The sequence below is a fragment of the Hippocampus comes genome, unplaced genomic scaffold (assembly GCF_001891065.2).
Source record: "Hippocampus comes isolate QL1 unplaced genomic scaffold, H_comes_QL1_v1.1 scaffold187, whole genome shotgun sequence".
Classification (NCBI taxonomy): Eukaryota; Metazoa; Chordata; class Actinopteri; order Syngnathiformes; family Syngnathidae; genus Hippocampus; species Hippocampus comes.
The window spans coordinates 766,811-785,285 of NW_017828852.1; the positions used below are offsets into that span (position 1 = coordinate 766,811).

Genomic DNA, 18,475 nt, shown 5'->3' on the forward strand with positions numbered 1-18,475 from the left:
CTTCTCCTGAAGGTTGATTCTGCAGAACTGGAACCTCATGTCATAGGACTGTACGAACCAGAGTACCCAGAGTGAACCCACGCAGGCACGGGGAGAACATGCCAGCTCCGCACAAGAAGGCCAGAGCTGGAATCGAACTCTCCACCTCTCTGTACTGTGAGGCTAACGTGCTAACCCGTCGCCCCCTGTGCCGCCCCAATATTATACTACACATTGAAAATACAATGACAATCTTGTGTCATGTGTAGCTTTTCCCCCTGTATGCTTGTCTCTCCTTTTTCTGACTTTCTCTTTGTCAGTCTTGTCATCGACCTTTTGAACTCATGACCGGCTGGTAGATTTACTTGTATGCACACACTCACAAACATCCACAGACACACTCTTTGACCAGGGTGGTCATTCAGTGATCATTTGACATACGGACACATACGCATAGATCCAAAGCCCTGAGGTGAGGTCAGTGGCTGGCCACAGCGTCTGTCAAACGACCATGGTAACCCAGGCAAGAGTCACTTAACGGTCAAACAATTGTTCTCAAGTCACTTGATCAGTATGTCTATATAATACATGCACATATACGCGCATTATGTTAAGCAGATATGCAGTCGGCAAATTTATTGCATTTCATTGCATACAGTATATTGTATTGTACGTTGCGTGCAAAGTTGACTGTGTTAATGTTGTTTCAATAAATCAATGACTTTATGTACATTACTCCAATTACTGCTGTTGTTTACTTTTTACTCGCAACAAATTGGAAATCATTGAATATGTATATGTGGGTGTGTGGCTGGCTGCCATTGTTTTTTTTTTATTTTAACGTTGATGTCTTGTACTTGGATTTGTCATTTTTAAGGCTTGAGCACAGGGCAGCAGTGTGAATGCCCTCTTGGGAGTCATGAAGTTGTGGTGTTTATGATTGTTCTTCCTGCATTTTCTTGGAACCTCAAGATGCCCGAATATTCACTAACTCACCCAAACTCACTCAGGTGCACCCAGGTGAATGTTTGAAAACAATTCTATCCATCATAACAGGACACAGAAGTAATTATTTGAATCAGTTTTGGGGGGAATTCCAAAGATACTTCAAGCCTGATGAGTGCCATAGATTGGCTAAATGTACTTTAAATGCTAAATTGCAGAGCTTTTTTTTTTTTACGATGCCATCTAATGTGGGCTTTCGAATTTTGAGGATTCATCATGAAAAAGTGGGTGCGAGGGACTGCTAGGCATTGCTTGGAGCTGTAATTATACTTTTTTTCCCCATTAGGCAAAAGGTTATAAAAGTGCACTTTTTGGACTCGTGACCTGTAAGTTTATGCAACGGGAGGCGCTGCACTCACCAAAGTGAATCCTCCAAAAGGACAGTGACCTGGCCTTCACCTCACCTCTGCTTTGGGATCATGACCCAGTCTTCAACCCTGACCTTTGACCTCAGCTGGGTTCAGCCAGGGGTCGTCTCTCTCGCAAACGTAGTTCAAGACGGGGTCAGATGGAAGCAATTCAAGTGCCGTGTGATCCACGGAAGCTTTTGATCCATCCCACATACTCCCTGACCTTTAATATCTTTTGATTTGGAAGTGATTTGTCCTATGGATTACATTACATTGGACCCCATTTGAGGGTTTTTATACTGGTGTATGTATACAAAGTAGTTTCACATATGGGATTGAAACTGTCAATAGATTTGCCAATATTATTGAAAATGCATCAAACCTAGTATGATAATGCATCAAACCTAGTATATACCAATTAAGTATTTATAACATATCAAGTGGACACAAGCACATTGGAAATTATCACAATTATAAATGTTTCGTTTTGGTTTGCGTTGGCTTTCCCCTTATTGCAGATTTGAGCGACACAAACTCCGCAGCATTTCAATATTGTCAAAGAGTTCATAAATTTGCTCTGTGCTCTTCTGGCATTCCACTGACAATTGTGTTAGGAAGTGCAATAAAATGACTCAAAAGCTATTGAAATGTAGCTTTTGTTTATTTCCTTTATGCCTTGTCACATTCAAATATATACTATTATAAATAAATCTAGAAAAAAAAGTGATGGAGAGTGTAAAGATACAGGCAAGTGCATCACACACACATTCATATATATATATATATATATATATATACATATATATATATGGAGGATTTTTGAATTATTTCATTTTATCATTTATACAGTGCGAAGCATTTTGCTACAACCGCCGTTGTTGTTAAAGTGCTTTCAAAATAAGGTTGAGTCAGCAAAGGTTCATTGAGGGTACAAATTCAAATTCCCCATTAACATTCATCAACAAAGACATGAATATAAAACGGCTTAAAACAATTACAAAACAAAAGTCATAATTCTTGGGCTTCAACAATATCGCAAAAATAATTGACTGTTGACAAGAGAATGTATCACAAAATCCAGTCGAGATGGACGAACTATAATGCCATTTGATCAATAATGACGCTATCTTCACTGGACTGGAGTCACTTGTTTATAAAATACAATTGTGTAAAGAAAAAGATAAATGTTATGAAATTACTGGATGTTCACTTTTTTAATATTATCAATATTACTGATAGTATGCATGTGTGCAATTGTATGTATCAGTTGTTACTTTTACACAGTTAAACAAGGTTTTTCCTCTTTGATCATCTTAAAATTATTGAATTTATTGACATCAACAGCGAAAGATTTCTCTTCAATGCCTCTACGAGAAAACTGATTTTGATCGACTGGTTTAGTTTCCTGCAACATGAAAAGACATTTTCATTGACTTTATTTTAATTCAGACAACAGGACAAGGACAAAACCAGTGCAGGAAAACCAACTCTTTCACGCAAGGCTTTAGAAATGGTGCATGGGTTTGTGTATTTTAAAATAAAAATTAAATAAAATCAAAAGTTTGCATCACACTATTTCAGATAACAAACCAGGTGAAAAGAGATATACTCACACCACTGTGTTTACAGTCTTCTTTCCACTCTTCTTTCAGTTTATTTAGCGGAGTTGGAGTTGAAAATGTTCCATGTGAACAAGCTGTATACTGTATATCCGACCTGAGAGATGAAGGGCGGCACACATTGTTAGTGGGTTCAGCACCAGGGTAACGACTCCCTTCCTATTTTCCATCTCATGCACACAACTTGAGGGCACAGTTTCATTTAAGGTGTGTGGGGAATTTAGAGCAACCAAAATGAGTGAACTGAGCAACAGCAAACAAACAAAAAAATGTATTCAATGTCAGTATTGTATACAATTTATTATTTTGTAAGACACGTAGAGCGTTTTTATTTTTCTCCCACGGTCTGAACCCCCTCTTCGATGTTTCTGTCTCTGTTCCTCTTGATCTCCCTCCATACTTTGCCGGGTCATTTTAAGGTCAGAAGGAAAAATGAGACTGCTACCATTGATGATATTTTGTTTTTTTCTTTTGCTGGTCCCGCACGTCATGCATTTACTCTTATCTGCAATTTACACGTTCTTCACGCTAGTCTTTCCTGTCTTACAATCCTCATTAAAACTCTCCTTTCAAGATTGTCCACTGTGCCAGCATTTACATAAGTAGCTATAATTATTGTGAGTAGTTGTAGTAGTAGTCGTAGTACTAGTAATAATAATAGTATATTAATCAATTACACAATGACAATTATTATAGCGTGTAAACATAGATGAAAAGTAAAAGCCATTGGTAGCTGTATTCCTGTAGGGCTCTGCAATTAACACCAAACCACATCAGAATTAGTTCGTGGCACTCGTTTATATTTGTCATGGTTCTGGTTTGTTTTGTCTCCAGCAGGTGGCAGTAGAGGGCTCTTCTTCCCGTTCCGCACCTGTTCCTCGTCATGTTGTTATCTGTCACCTGTTTCAAGAGGACTGTCAAGCCACCAACACATTTTGGAAAGTTATATCCCGATTTATTATTGATCATATTGACTGTGACTTTAAGCTTTACTGAAAAAAATATACCGTTTGGCTTCTTCAATAACAATGAAAAACAGACTAAACAAGTCTTCATTATAAATGTAATAATTATTCGAGATAAATTCTTCCATCTCCACAAATCTAAATGTAGTCGTTCAAAACCACTTTTCCTAATCTTTGAAGGACAAACTAAGCATACCTGAATTCTATTATGGATTCCAAAAACAGGAAAGCGGCTAAGACTTTGGCCATATGCTCTTTATTTGGAATTATTGATTAAAATCCCCAGGCTCTTACTTTTGTTTATCTCTATATATTATGTACGTGTATTAATAACTTGTTCGTTTTGTTTCCTGTGGATTGTAACTTGATTTGTTCAATAAAGATTTATTTTTTTAAAAAGACTGTCAATCATGACCAGTTGGCGGATTAGTTCGCCTTGCTCTCGTCGAACGTCCAAGTGCTTATTATTATTATTATTTTACATTCGTCGCTCTCTTGCTCGTTCCTGGTCGCGTCGTATTCGGGTTTGTTTCCTCTTGTTTACTTCGTTTTTTTTTTATTTTTTTTTAACATTGTTATCCTCGGTGCGTACGTATTATTTATTGATTGGCTTTTCCTTGTGTCTGGACAAGTGGTTTTGCGTGAGTTCTTTTTTTTTTTTACAAGCTCGTTTTATTAGTAGTACTGTATTATTTGTTAGACGTTAGACGACAAGGAGAAACCCCGCTTAGACAGACTGTAAATAAGTCATAATTAAACAGAAAAGGCCACTATTTGGCAACAGTGACCACCACCAGTCGGCGCATTCATCAAAATGCGATGCGTGCTTGGAGTGTGTGGGGGGCGCGGGGGGGGGGGGGGGGCAAAACGAAAAAAAATGGGGGGGGGGGGGGGGGGGGGGGGTACAAAAACGAAAGGCAGCGCTATGACCAGCTCCACTCACTGCAGAAAAAAGACTTTTAAGAAAGGGAAAAAACAAACCCACTAGTTTCGGAGAAATGCGTCTCTTTTTTTTTTTTTTTTTGCCCAACAAGAAAAATAATCTTCAAAAGCAAATTTTACATTGGAAAAGTAATCTCAAATTAAGGAAGAATATCATTTTTTTCTGAACATATATCAGAAAACAGGTGAGCCGTGTCGGTCATGACTTGCAACACCTATACTGATTGATGTCTTGAACAGTTTGTGCCCAACTGTTATTGTATCGGTGCACAACTCCCTTTTACAAAACCACAAACACAGTTACAGCTCAAGAACAACGTATCTGGACCAGTTATTTCAACTTGTGTTAGCTACTAACTCGAACATGGTTTGCACAAAAATTAACGTAGTTCATTCAATGAAAATTTTTAGTAGGGTCCACTTATCCAGGTTTACAGTGAAAGCTACAGGTTTGACCACCTTGCCTCTAGTTGAAAAATATTTTTCAATGTGGATGCTCAAAAAGAGTATGGATTTTTAAAAAATGTTCTGCCAAAAAATCGATGTATTGCTTTATTTGAAGATGTTTTTCTGCAATAATTTAAATATGAAATGCGTTATCAATACATACTTAAAAGAAAAGTGCTCATTCGATACTTCCCTTGAAGCGAGTGAGCGCAAAAAGTGCTGAAGGTTTTAAATCATGATGTGAAAGTTTGCAATCGTACGCATAAACATTTGGTTTTTATTCACTTTGATTTGATAAAAACACATTGTATTGTGCATTGAACTAATCTGATCAATTGGCATGAAAAAAAGTATGTGATGACATATAATTAAGTCAATGTTGTTATATTTGTGTGTGTGTGTGTGTGTGTGTGTGTGTGTGTGTGTGTGTGTGTGTGTGTGTGTGTGTGCGCGTGTAAGTGGTTCAAAGATCTGGATTCAAGTCTAGATTGCTTGTTTATAGTGTATTTTCTGAATAAAAGTAGCTCATTCTAAGCTGTTTTTGCTTATTTGTTTTGCTAAGGAATTATTCCTCTGTCAGTTGGAAGAAACAATGTACAGTAATCCCTCGTTTATCGCGGTTAATGGGGATCAAAACCACCCGCGATAAACGAAAATCCGTGAAGTAGCGACTCCCCCCTCCATATAGGTACATGATTGTACATAATATTTATAAGGCCAAATTTAATGGTATACATGCATGTAGAAGTACATTTTGAAGTAATTAACATGACTTAATGCTGTATACTAATAGATTTAAACATGTATAAGTTAGGTTAGTTTATGAATAACAAAATACAGCAAACATTTTTTTGTTTAAGTCCGCAAAAAGTCTGCAAACGGTCCGCGAAAAGCTGCAAAAGTGAGCAAAACAACAGCGAGTCACATAGAGCAACATATACAGTACTGTACTACGTGTATGATTTTTTTATTTTTTTTTTTAATGAATGTTTGAAAAAATCCGCGATGCACTGAAGCCGGGATAAACGAACCGCAAAATAGCGAGGGATCACTGTAGTATGCTGTTGAAGGTATTTCCTGCTCACTGTGATGACAATCACCTTTAGTGCCCCTCACGCCCACCACTTTTACGGCCCCCTCCAGAGGACATGTTTAACATCAAAAGAGGAACTGTTATCTCGAGTATCTGTGTTGCTGCCATCACATCAAAGCTCAGACCGAAGAAAATAGGGGGTAGTGGTGGTCTGGTCTCACCTCCCCCATCTTCTTCCAGCCACAGATGACATGTTACTTTCTTTGTTTCTGGGATTTGCATGAAGGCGTAACTGCCCGCCTCTCATTATCATATTGTCTCTGTACATTCTCGTGACTGTGTTTTTTCTACACTTCCTGACTGAAATCTGAAACAACTGCAGAAAAATAAAGTAAACCCTTTGAAGGGACCGTTCATCGACTCCAGCCTGTAGTTGGATAACCAACATCCTTATCATCCGAAATTTAACGAACACGCGGAGGAAGAGAAAGGCCTCTCTCCCCCCTACAGTTTACAATTAAGGAATATATTCTTGAAACTAGCTATAACAAGGAACCAAATGTTCTCTTTCCTATTGTAAAGCGTTATTTTCTACTTTGTATATGAAAGTCCATAGAAAGCTGTAAATTCTCAAAGTAAAAAAAAATATTCTTTAATCACAAAAATACACTCCTTAAGTAAACATTTCTGACATTAGACAAGAGAATATCTTGCTTGTAATCAGAACATTTTACAAAACTTTTGCTTATTTTTCTAAGGGGCGAGTTTTATATACTAGTTTTAAGAATTCTAACCAAGCAAATTTTACTTACCATATTGGCAGATTTTTTTTTAAATTAAAAACCAAGTTCAGACAATTTTGATTTAAAATGCAAATGTATCTGTAGATCAAATTTTCACCAGAACAGTGACCGTGCTTCTCAGTTTATGCCACCACAGCTCTGTCTCTGTGCAGCTGTACACTGGAGGATCAGAGGCGAGCTACACATTGATAGCGCTCAAGTACCACATGACGAGAATCCCTCACTACTATCTGTTGCAATGCACATTTATTGGGATATTTTTAAATGTATTTTCAAAAATAATTAAAGTCATGATAGTCCCTGAGGGGGAATTCAATCACACTTGGCTTGTGTAGATTTGTTGCACTCTTCATAAACAACCATTATTGCACACACACACACACACACACACACACACACACACACACACACAAGTATACAGATCATCTGGCTAGCATTAGCACTGTACAGCGCACCAAATAACTATGCAAATGGGTTTTACTCACAATCATTTCATTACACTCTAGCCTGTTCACATCATTTACATGAATATATGACATCTACAAACTCATTCTCCATCTTGACGCAACTGCAGGGTCCATGCAAGATTTACCACAGGCAGCTACGATTAGCATTAGCCACCAAGGTCATGGTGAACACTAAACAAAATTGCGTGCTAACTAGGGACGTAGCAATATCCAAACATCACAATACAATATTATCACAATATTATCACCGTATGAACCTCACTCCACCGGTGCCATAGTAGCTGACTGAATTCGTGCGGACCATGGGAATCCTATTTAAGTATCTTAAATATCCGGGGGAGTGTTGATGGGACAATACTTCTGTCCAATACTGTGAATGTCTGAAAGTAAAGAAATTCGATGAAGCGTGGCTAAATGGCAGGATGCAAATTGCGCAAAAGCAAATTGGTAAAGGAAACACAGACATTTGTAAAAACCTCTCAAACGTCTCAAGATTGATTAAAAAAAGTCTCTCATGAAGTGGATTTTGAATACATGCGGAAAAAGAAGTATTTCAGATAAGTGGAACATACACTTTTTTTTTTGCGTTTCCACGTCATGTGACAAGGCCTCCAGCAGCCTCGACCGGTGCCATAGCAGGGGAATCTGACTGTTTAAGTGAAATACTGCATCTCAATGGTCCGAGGTGGCAATGAGGGCATGTGATTTCTGCCCAGCTGTGTTCTGAATGTCAAATTGAAGAAATGCAATGAAGTGCGGGTAAATGATGGGAGGCAAATTGCGCAAGAGCTAATTGGTAATGGAAACACAGAAAAAAAAATTCTGTCAAATGTTGCTAGATTTAAAAAAAGATCACAAGAGGCAGATTTTGAGACGTGCGAAAATAGAAAAATAACGCAAATGTATAATGGAAATGCAGCATACATTTATATTCAAATGTTGTTTATTTAGAATTATATCGTTTCCACGGGGAAGTGGTTCTGATTTCTAGTACAGCCCATTATTCAGAGTGTGGTCATTCTATGCTGTTGCTTATTTTTTGAGGGTACTGTACTGTAATAATAAAACTTATCAGAAGGTTGCAATGACAAACTCTGACCAGCAGAGAGAAGCGTTCACTGCTTGCCGTGCAAGGCCAAAGAGGAGTCTCGTTTAAAGCGAAGAGTCACACGCAAGGTGGAAACAGCAGTGTAGAACCAACGTTGAGAATAAAATGGAGTTAGAATTACATTCCCGTGGGAGAGTGGAAATGCAAATAATTGCCGCGACATCTTCAATTATTCAGGTTCGTCGAAACTTACACAGTCAATGAATTGTAAAGCAACAAAACCACAATAACAGTCAAACTAGAGAAAGAGCGAAGATGCCAATGTCCAGTTAAAATATTTGGACTGGCAAATACGTCTGAGGGTACTGGTTGGCTAAGTACTAAAAACGTTGCATTTTTCTCATAATTCCATAGAGTGGACTCGTGCATGCAACAGTTTAAAAAAATTGTTTGTTTATTTGCTTGTTTGTTTTAAGCATTTTGCCTACTTAGAATAAATACATTCGAAAATTAAGTAACTTTGTGGATGGATGGATTGTTTATTCGTCATGTTATGGTTTGATGGTGGGTTTTTTGCAATGTACAAAACTCTCGATGGAAGATAAACTTTTGGGACATTTGAGTTTGTGCGATACATCCATAGAAAGACAAATAGAGAAAAACAACAACAACAAAAAGAAAAAGAACAGAAAAGAACAGCAATTGTTACTCCAATGTGACAGTGTGACTGTAAGCAATTTACATTCAGCGTTCTTATTGAATTCTAATTCAAAACATAAATAATTTGAGACATCTTCATACAGTCTAAACGTCCGTATTCAAGTCCTTCAAGAGTAACAAGATAGCAAAATGGGAGTGCGCTTCAGTTGTACACCAATTAAGGGATGAATTTCTATTTTTCCATTTACATTTATGTACCGGTATTTGACATTGCCCCATAATTATTTTAATCTTGCAAAGTTGAATTATTTTGATTGGTAGATTAATTGTACCATGATGAATTTGGTCATAATTTAGTTACTTAGTACTTAATCCATTTTAATTTACGTCCATCTTACATGATTCCAAAAAGACCTTGTCTTACAACTTGAGAAAAATGGATGTTCAATTGTTTCCTCCTCATGAGAGCAAATATCACATGGCTCCAACTCAAACCCAAATCGTTTTTTCAATATGGCTGCTGCTGGGTAATAACCGTGTTGATTTGTAAATTGCATTTCTTATTATATGTATTGGTATAATGTAGGCCAAATGCTAGAAGAAATACATTTTTTAAACTCATACATACGCGAGTCAAAATCCCGTGGCCCCCATGGCCTAGTCGTAAAAATACATTGCAATGTATTTGCGAGTACCTAGTTTCATTTTTAATTTACGTCCATCTTACAAGATTCCAAAAAGACCTTGTTTTACAACGTGAGAAAAATAGATGTTCAATTGTTTCCTCCTCATGAGAGCAAAAATCACATGGCTCCAACTCAAACCCAAATCGTTTTTTCAATATGGCTGCTGCTGGGTAATAACCGTGTTGATTTGTAAATTGCATTTCTTATTATATGTATTGGTATAATGTAGGCCAAATGCTAGAAGAAATACATTTTTTAAACTCATACATACGCGAGTCAAAATCCCGTGGCCCCCATGGCCTAGTCGTAAAAATACATTGCAATGTATTTGCGAGTACCTAGTTTCATATTTGAAGAATAATTGAACAAAGTGTGATAGATGACTTGACTGAATTCATCCATTAATTTGTTGTGTACAAGTAATAATGCAATGAGATGATATGCCATTTGTTTTCACTGTCATAACGGCCCTCGGACCGAAGACGGAACTCCAAACAAAATTAGTTTGACACCCCTGCCAATTCTTATTTTTATTTACCTTATGATATGATTTACATACTTTTTAATTATTTGAATTGTATTGAAATGTGTTATTTGTATATGTTTATACGAAGCGAAATAGATTAGTGTGCTACTTTTTTTCTCATTTTAAAACACATGACTATTTTTTTATGCTTGAATAATTAATAATTATAGTCTGTTTGAGGACTTACGTATCCAACACCAAGCAGGACCGAAGATGCAAGTGAGAGCTGCAAGATGGCGGACACATCGACGTAAGATTCAACCAGCAATGAGGTTTCTAGTTATGTTGCCTGGAACGTTACGACCAACCATAAGTCTTTGCTCGTGCGTCACTTCCGGTATTGCTGTTGGCGGGTAGACGGTTTGCTAGCTCTGCTGCAGAAGCTATTGTATTATTAAGCATAGCCCTTTGGATGGACAAAGAACTCAAGCACCACTGAACCTTGATTTGCTTTTTAGTTCCAATTGCTGGAGCCAGGTCTGTTATTAGCTTGAAACAGTGCTGGAATCAACAGTAGTTAATGAACCCGACGAGAAGCTAATTCAAGATCGCTGAAGTTTTCAACGTAAAGGTAAGGCTTTCGGGTAGAGAAACACGCCATCGCCATGTTGTTCCCAGCTGCAGGGTCTGGCTAGCTCTTTTTTTTTTTTTTTGGTCGGGGAAATAAAAGTTTGTTTCACAAGCCCGATGCAATTTGCCAACGCTTGTCTGTGTTCGGTCTCATTATGAAAACATGCAATGCTGCTGTTGGAGCACGTGAAGATTGATCGCGGCCGCATATCATTCCTGATTCAATGCAGCATATTTGTACTGCGCTCGCGGGATAAGGCTGCCCGCCAGTAGTTACGTGTGATTTAAATTTCAGTAACATTTTAATTTTTTTCTGTTGTACATGTATAGTGCGTTTTCATGTGTTCAAATTTATTCAGTGAAAGGACAATCTAATAATTGAGTCATACTTTATACAGTACAGCGGTGTAACACGCTCTGATCGATGTAAACATTCACGTGGTGTATCAAGATGGAGTTCATTCATCTATTTAGCACAGTAGACGCGATTGTTTTAATACTTATTAAAGCAACGGCTTGATGAAAAACACTTAAATCAAATTCGAGGGACGTGATAACAAAATAAAAGTGTTTCCCCCCAACTCCCAAGCAGGACCATTATCACCGGAAAGAGATGGAATTGAGGAACAAAACACTGTTTAGAATTTGTGATTATGTTCAGAATTGTGGAAGTTATGACATTTTAAAAGCTTCAAAAAGCGGGCAAAAAAATTTCCTCGTTTTCCGATTCAAAACAATGGAATGACCCGTGACTGAGTGTCTGCGAAGCGCTGAGCGGCTAGTTAGAAATAAGAGCAAAGAGAAGCTTCCCGACTTGAGATGAGCATAGGGACCGACTACATGTGCCATAAAATAAATTTTTGCACTGTGACCCTTGTCAGCCTGTTTTTTTTTGGCTGCCGTACCATCACTGGCAACAGACATTGTCTGCCTCCATTCATGGTTAAGTGACACAAAAATGGCACTGTATCATTTTCTCTCGCATCGTACAAATTTGATGAAACTTTGTCCCCAAAGCTAACTCTCAGCACTTTTGGGCGGTGAAAGATGAGTTATCCCACCGTGCGTTCGATAAACATGGAAATACTGTGTAAAATCATCCAACCGAAAACATCATAACTAAAATTAGATGCGGAAAACACATTACTAACAAGCCAAAGTGCATTTTACTGAGAAGCATGAAACAGACCTGTGCGAAATGATCACACGAAAATGTCGTCACGAAGAATGTTGGAAACGAGTCAAATGTCACACACCGACAAAGTGTCTTGGGCCGGCATAGAGATGTGCAAACTTTCAAAGCAACCCAGAATCAGGAGAATGTCCTCCTCTGAGGGTTGCGCACAATGCATAACTCCTGAAAAAAAAACTTATTTCCACCAGCCAACACATCATGCATAAATAAACTGTTTCCGGCCAACCTACTGTAATCACTGTAAGATTTAATATTAACGCACAAAAATTGCATCGGTTTGTTTCTTTCATTCCCAATCAAAAAGGACAGTTGCGGGGGTCTACTTCTACTGTCTGATGACATGTGACGTTTCCTAGCTTGAAAAAAAAATTGAACTAACTCCTACCGTGGCAATTTGATTGAACTGTAAATTCAGCCCAAAAAAAGCGGACCGCTATGATAACCATGTGTTGGTATTGAGTACAAGTTATATCATTTTAACGAAACTGCCTCAGCGGTTTTCTCACCCGAGCTATTTTTATTAACACTTTTTATATTGTCTCTTCCAATTTCTTTGGATCGCTCATAGGCTTCTTTGTTGCGCGTCAAGATGGCAACCATAGCAGTGAAGAAGGGCAATACATGTATGTTAGAATTTGTGATTATGTTCAGAATTGTGGAAGTTATGACATTTTAAAAGCTTCAAAAAGCGGGCAAAAAAATGTCCTCTTGTTTTCCGATTCAAAACAATGGAATGACCTGTGACTGAGTGTCTGCGAAGCGCTGAACGGCTAGTTAGAAATAAGAGCAAAGAGAAGCTTCCCGATTTGTGAAGAGCATAGGGACCGACTACATGTGCCATAAAATCAATTTTTGCACTGCGACCCTTGCCAGACTGTTTTTTTTTTTGGCTGCCGTATTCCCACACCATCACTGGCAACAGACATTGTCTGCCTCCATTCATGGTTAAGTGACACAAAAATGGCACTGTATCATTTTCTCTCGCATCGTACAAATTTGATGAAACTTTGTCCCCAAAGCTAACTCTCAGCACTTTTGGGCGGTGAAAGATGAGTTATCCCACCGTGCGTTCGATAAACATGGAAATACTGTGTAAAATCATCCAATCGAAAACATCATAACTAAAATTAGATGTGGAAAACACATTACTAACAAGCCAGAGCGCAGTTTTCTGAGAAGCATGAAACAGACCTGTGCGACATGATCACATGAAAATGTCATCACGAAGAATGTTGGAAACGAGTCAAATGTCACACACCGACAAAGTGTCTTGGGCCGGCATAGAGATGTGCAAACTTTCAAAGCAACCCAGAATCAGGAGAATGTCCTCCTCTGAGGGTTGCGCACAATGCATAACTCCTGAAAAAAAAAACTTATTTCCACCAGCCAACACATCATGCTTAAATAAGCTGTTTACGGCCAACCTACTGTAATCACTGTAAGATTTAATATTAACGCACAAAAATTGCATCGGTTTGTTTCTCTCATTCCCAATCGAAAATACAGTTGCGGGGGTCTACTTCTACTGTCTGATGACATGTGACGTTTCCTAGCTTGAAAAAAAAAAATTGAACTAACTCCTACCGTGGCAATTTGATTGAACTGTAAATTCAGCCCAAAAAAAGCGGACCGCTATGATAACCATGTGTTGGTATTGAGTACAAGTTATATCATTTTAACGAAACTGCCTCAGCGGTTTTCTCACCCGAGCTATTTTTATTAACACTTTTTATATTGTCTCTTCCAATTTCTTTGGATCGCTCATAGGCTTCCTTGTTGCGCGTCAAGATGGCAACCATAGCAGTGAAGAAGGGCAATACAGAGGAAGAGGAGGAGCAGCCGCAGCAGCTCCAGCAGCAGCAGCCGTCCGCAGTGCCTGAAACTCCAACGGCAACCACTGAAGCGAAGACATCACCAGAGGAAGAAGAGGAGGAAGAATATGTGGTTGAGAAGGTTTTGGACCGAAGAGTGGTGAAAGGCAAAGTGGAATTTCTGCTTAAATGGAAAGGTTTCTCAAAGTGAGTCCATTATTATATTTAAAGAAAGGCAAACATGCGGGACATGAACTGTGTTGTTGAAAACAAACCAAAAAAAAAGAAATAAGAGGAAACAAGTCAAAATATCTTTTGATTTGCATGAAACAGAGTTGACTAGATTGTAACCATTTCAATTTGTCTGCACCTGCCCGTTCAGTGAAGACAATACATGGGAGCCAGAGGACAATTTGGACTGCCCGGACCTCATTGCAGAATTCATGCGGAAGTACAAAGAGAAGGAGGACAAAAAGAAGGAGGGCAAGAGAAAAGTCAGTGATGGAGCGGGAGGACCGGAGGAGAAAGGAAGCAAGAGGAAGAAGGAGGAGGTAAGGGGGAGGAGCTTCAAAGATGCGATTCCTCTGTATTTTGATACAGGCCGTATTGGTGTCACTATCGACCAATCGAGCTCATAGATGGTCGCTATCGGTGTCTGAAAACCTTGATCGGAACATTCCTAATGAAAATTAAAGTTCAGAGTTTCATTGTGGTGGTGTTTCAAGGTAAAAAGTTGAGAATTGTCAATGTCTGAATATTTATGCGCCTGAGATCACTAAAGATGCATTAATCGTCGAATCAAATTGCAAAGTGGCAAAAGATTTTCACTTCCAATGTGAAACTGGATGTTTCATGTATTTGCTTTCCCTTTCTCCAGGGCGAGAAAGTCCGAGGTTTTGGGAGAGGTCTACAGCCAGAAAGAATTATTGGCGCAACAGATTCAAGTGGCGAGCTAATGTTCCTGATGAAATGGTGGGTCCGCTTTCATTTGCAATTGATAAATGCCCAAGTTATGCACTCCGCTGAAAAACGTTGAGACGGTAAAGCTATCTTTCCTAAAATAACTTTGGGTAAATAAATGAAAACATTTGGTTTTGATGCAAAAAAAAAAAAAACCCAGAACTGGGTGACATGACATCATATATCACGAAGATGATAGAAAAGTTGCCGTCGTGCCACTTTCCTCATATCGTGTCTATCGTCATTTGACAACTGCGTTGTCACCTACAGCAAACTGTGACCGGCAGTGGAAGCTTGATTTGATCGGCTAAATCAGGGGTGCCCAACTTTTTTTGACCAAAGGTCGACATTTCAGGCAACCGACCTACCGCGATCGATGCGCGACCGCACGTGCACGCATACACATAAGCATGCCATGATGAGCAACATGCAGAATGGCCCCGAACACGAACGAAACAGAAAAAAAGTCGATACAAGAGGTTGTGAGTTTGTAAAAAGGAATCAGTTCCTACCTTAGTCGAGACCTGACGCCGTGTCATGGGACGCACTTTGGCAGCGTCTTCAGTGCAACACCGTCACTATCGTCGCTCACATGTACTGTTTTAAAACGCTTCTCCTGCCGCTCCAAATTCCCATTCTTTGCCAGTGCCCTCGAATTGTGCATGAAACAAACTGAATGAGAGTAACAAAAATAACTGCTGATGGCGAACAATTTCCGGTGATGCAGGTCACGCGCCGCCGTCGGTTAACGGTGACCTGCTTTGTAATACTACAGTAATCCCTCACTATAACGTGGTTCACCTTCCTCGGCTTCGCTGTTTCACTGATTTTTTTAGTGCAGTTTTTTTAATGCTTTTTTTTGTAAACAGTGAATTGCGTTCTGCATCCTGATTGGCTAAGGGACTGACCACCGTGAAGAGTCTCCGCACCTCGTCTCTGTACAGCTTGCTAAATTTACCTTTGCAAATTTTTGGTCTTTGGTTTCATTGTATCAGTGGCGGATGCTGGTCTGTCAAGGAGGGCAAGCTCAGTTTCGGCCTACATCATAAAATGTGTCCGTTTATTTATATGTGAATTCTACTCTCCGTTCCTTTAAAAAAAAAAAAAAAAAATGAAAAGGACGCCTTCACCATAAGATCGGTGATTGGCTCATTTCGGTGTCAATCAAAAAGAGATTCAGCCTCAGAGAGATCATCCAATCATCATGCAGAAAAACTATCTTCCGGGTCAGCCCATAAATGCCCACTGTCCATAGACTCCCGGAGACGCTGAGCGTCCGCTGGGCGTGACAAAACCAGCATTTATCCAATGACTCGTCTCGTTTCAGTGCATTGGGACAACCTACTCTGAACTCTCGACGCCGAGCGTCCGCGCGGTCGACGCTCAGCGTCCACACAGTTTAAAGCACAGTGAAGCTGCGGGATTGAATGAGAAAAGAGTCGCGTCGTAACCAGTAATAAGAAGCTTATTCGGAACAAAAGTTGAGCGCGTTGCAGTGCATATTTAGTCAATGACATGTCCACACAATTGTACGTACACACATATATTTGATCACTTACTTTTAGACATTTTAGGGGAAGCTGAACATCCCTTGCAGTCTTATAGCAATCGCCTACTAACTGACTGAAAGTGCTTTTACAATTTAAATACACCCTCATTCAGACAATCCTGCTGGTGTAAGTGGCAGTCCTACAAAAAAAAAAACTTTTACCGTAAGTGTTAAGCATCTTGCCTTTTAACTTCCTCCTCCCCCCCTGCTTTTCATAACAGGAAGAACTCGGATGAGGCTGACCTTGTCCCAGCCAAAGAAGCCAACGTCATTTGCCCCCAGGTGGTCATCTCGTTCTATGAGGAGCGCCTTACCTGGCATTCTTATCCCACAGAGGAGGAGGAGAAGAAGGAGGAGGAGAAAAAAAACTAGATAAGTGGATTTGGGAGAGGGGGAGAAAGTGAGGAGGTGCAGGGTTTTAATTACAAATACAGTACATAAACATGTAGAGCTTAGTTTATTGTAACAGACACTTTGGCAAGTGATTCAAGTCTAGAGAGTGGGTTGTTAATTGCCACCCTTTTTTTAACGCTTTTTTTTTTGTTGTTGTTGTTTTTGGGGGGGGGGGGTTTCCTGTGATGTGAGGATCCAAACTTCCATTTATCGAAATATTCTCTAACTTGTGATGACAAAGATTATTTTTTAAAGTGTCAACCATTACATTGTTTAAAGTGTTCCGCTTTCTTGCCAGAAGTTGTGAATAGCCCAAAATGGTGATGAAATGAAACAATCAAAGCTGTTACTCAGTCTCACGCAGCATGTGCAGAGCCGTCAATTCACGTCGGCCAAGCGCTGGCAAACAAATTGGTCTCTTGACTAAAGGCGTGTGTGTGCAAGACAAATGAAGATGGCAGAAATTCTCACGATGTACCGTATTTCCACGACCATAAGGCACACTTAAAAGTCTGAAATTTTCTCCCAAATGGACGGGGCACCGAATGATATATGTATGCACCGAGTTCCAAAACCGGTGAATGCTGCGCGACTTCGATGAGCGCTTCGTTTGACAGACTGATGTTGCACCGACACGCCGCTTATATAGAGGAATGTCGGACGTAACTGAGGACAACTTCATTTTTGAGGGGCCGCACAGCAACGAGACCGCCGACGACGGCGAGTGAACTTGCCCAGCTGTTCGTTTCAGATACAGAAGATGAGAATCCAAAAAATTAATATGAAATACATTGGTAAATACTTCAATAAAGTACATTCAACCTCAGTTTTGTTCCCGCTGCCTTTTTAAAAACATACACTCGCGTGCATGCATGAGACCGTATTTTTTTAAGCTGGAGTGTGTTTTGCCATGCCTGCGTCCACTAATACAAGTAGCCTTGTGTATATGATCCATACAGAAATAGCACCTGTATCTTTTAAAATACGGTGCGCCGTATGGTCGTGAAAATACGGTAAATCGCCTTTGTCCCATTGCCACCAGCTACCCTGTCCCCCTCCTATTAATTTTTTTATACCAAGGCCGTGTACGTATGTCTAGTGGCCTAAACACAGTGACCACGAGTTAGTTGCTGTGCCGTTGATGCCATCATTTCCAATGTGGCGACTCAACTAAGCTTATCTGTACTGTCTTTTTCACCCAATACGGTGCTTTGAAACGTAATCGTCTTTGTTGGGATAATGTGAAGTTGGTTTTTCCCCGCGTCAAAACATAGGCGACAATTTTGTTGTCGAACCTAAAGCCAAGTCTTGTAACAAAAGGCCCACGTTTTGAATCGATGAATCTCCCAAGTTTGAATGACTGATGCCATAATTTCCTGCCTTCCCGTTTTGAAAAGCGAAGTCTGAAACACTGATATTCAATATGCACAGCGAAACCAAATTAAAAAAGTATAACTGGGTGTAGCA

The 18,475-nt window shown here is 39.4% G+C and overlaps 1 protein-coding gene across 1 annotated transcript; it reads left to right on the forward strand.

The window, feature by feature from the left end:
* The first annotated feature begins 10,883 nt into the window (after window positions 1-10,883).
* LOC109508593 (chromobox protein homolog 1-like) lies at window positions 10,884-17,280 on the forward strand. Its single transcript, XM_019858623.1, has 5 exons — window positions 10,884-11,101; window positions 14,063-14,313; window positions 14,489-14,657; window positions 14,984-15,078; window positions 16,837-17,280. Exons 2-5 carry the CDS (start codon window positions 14,084-14,086, stop codon window positions 16,985-16,987), a joined length of 645 nt encoding a protein of 214 aa, XP_019714182.1. The 5' UTR covers window positions 10,884-11,101; window positions 14,063-14,083; the 3' UTR covers window positions 16,988-17,280.
* Window positions 17,281-18,475: the final 1,195 nt, after the last annotated feature.

What these genes read in the sequence shown, in the direction of transcription:
- LOC109508593 (XM_019858623.1), top strand. Translation starts at nt 14,084, where the DNA reads ATGGCAACCATAGCAGTGAAGAAGGGCAATACAGAGGAAGAGGAGGAG. An exon ending in AAATGGAAAGGTTTCTCAAA is followed by an intron (nt 14,314 to 14,488) that starts GTGAGTCCATTA and finishes CTGCCCGTTCAG; the next exon opens with TGAAGACAATACATGGGAGC. An exon ending in GCAAGAGGAAGAAGGAGGAG is followed by an intron (nt 14,658 to 14,983) that starts GTAAGGGGGAGG and finishes CCCTTTCTCCAG; the next exon opens with GGCGAGAAAGTCCGAGGTTT.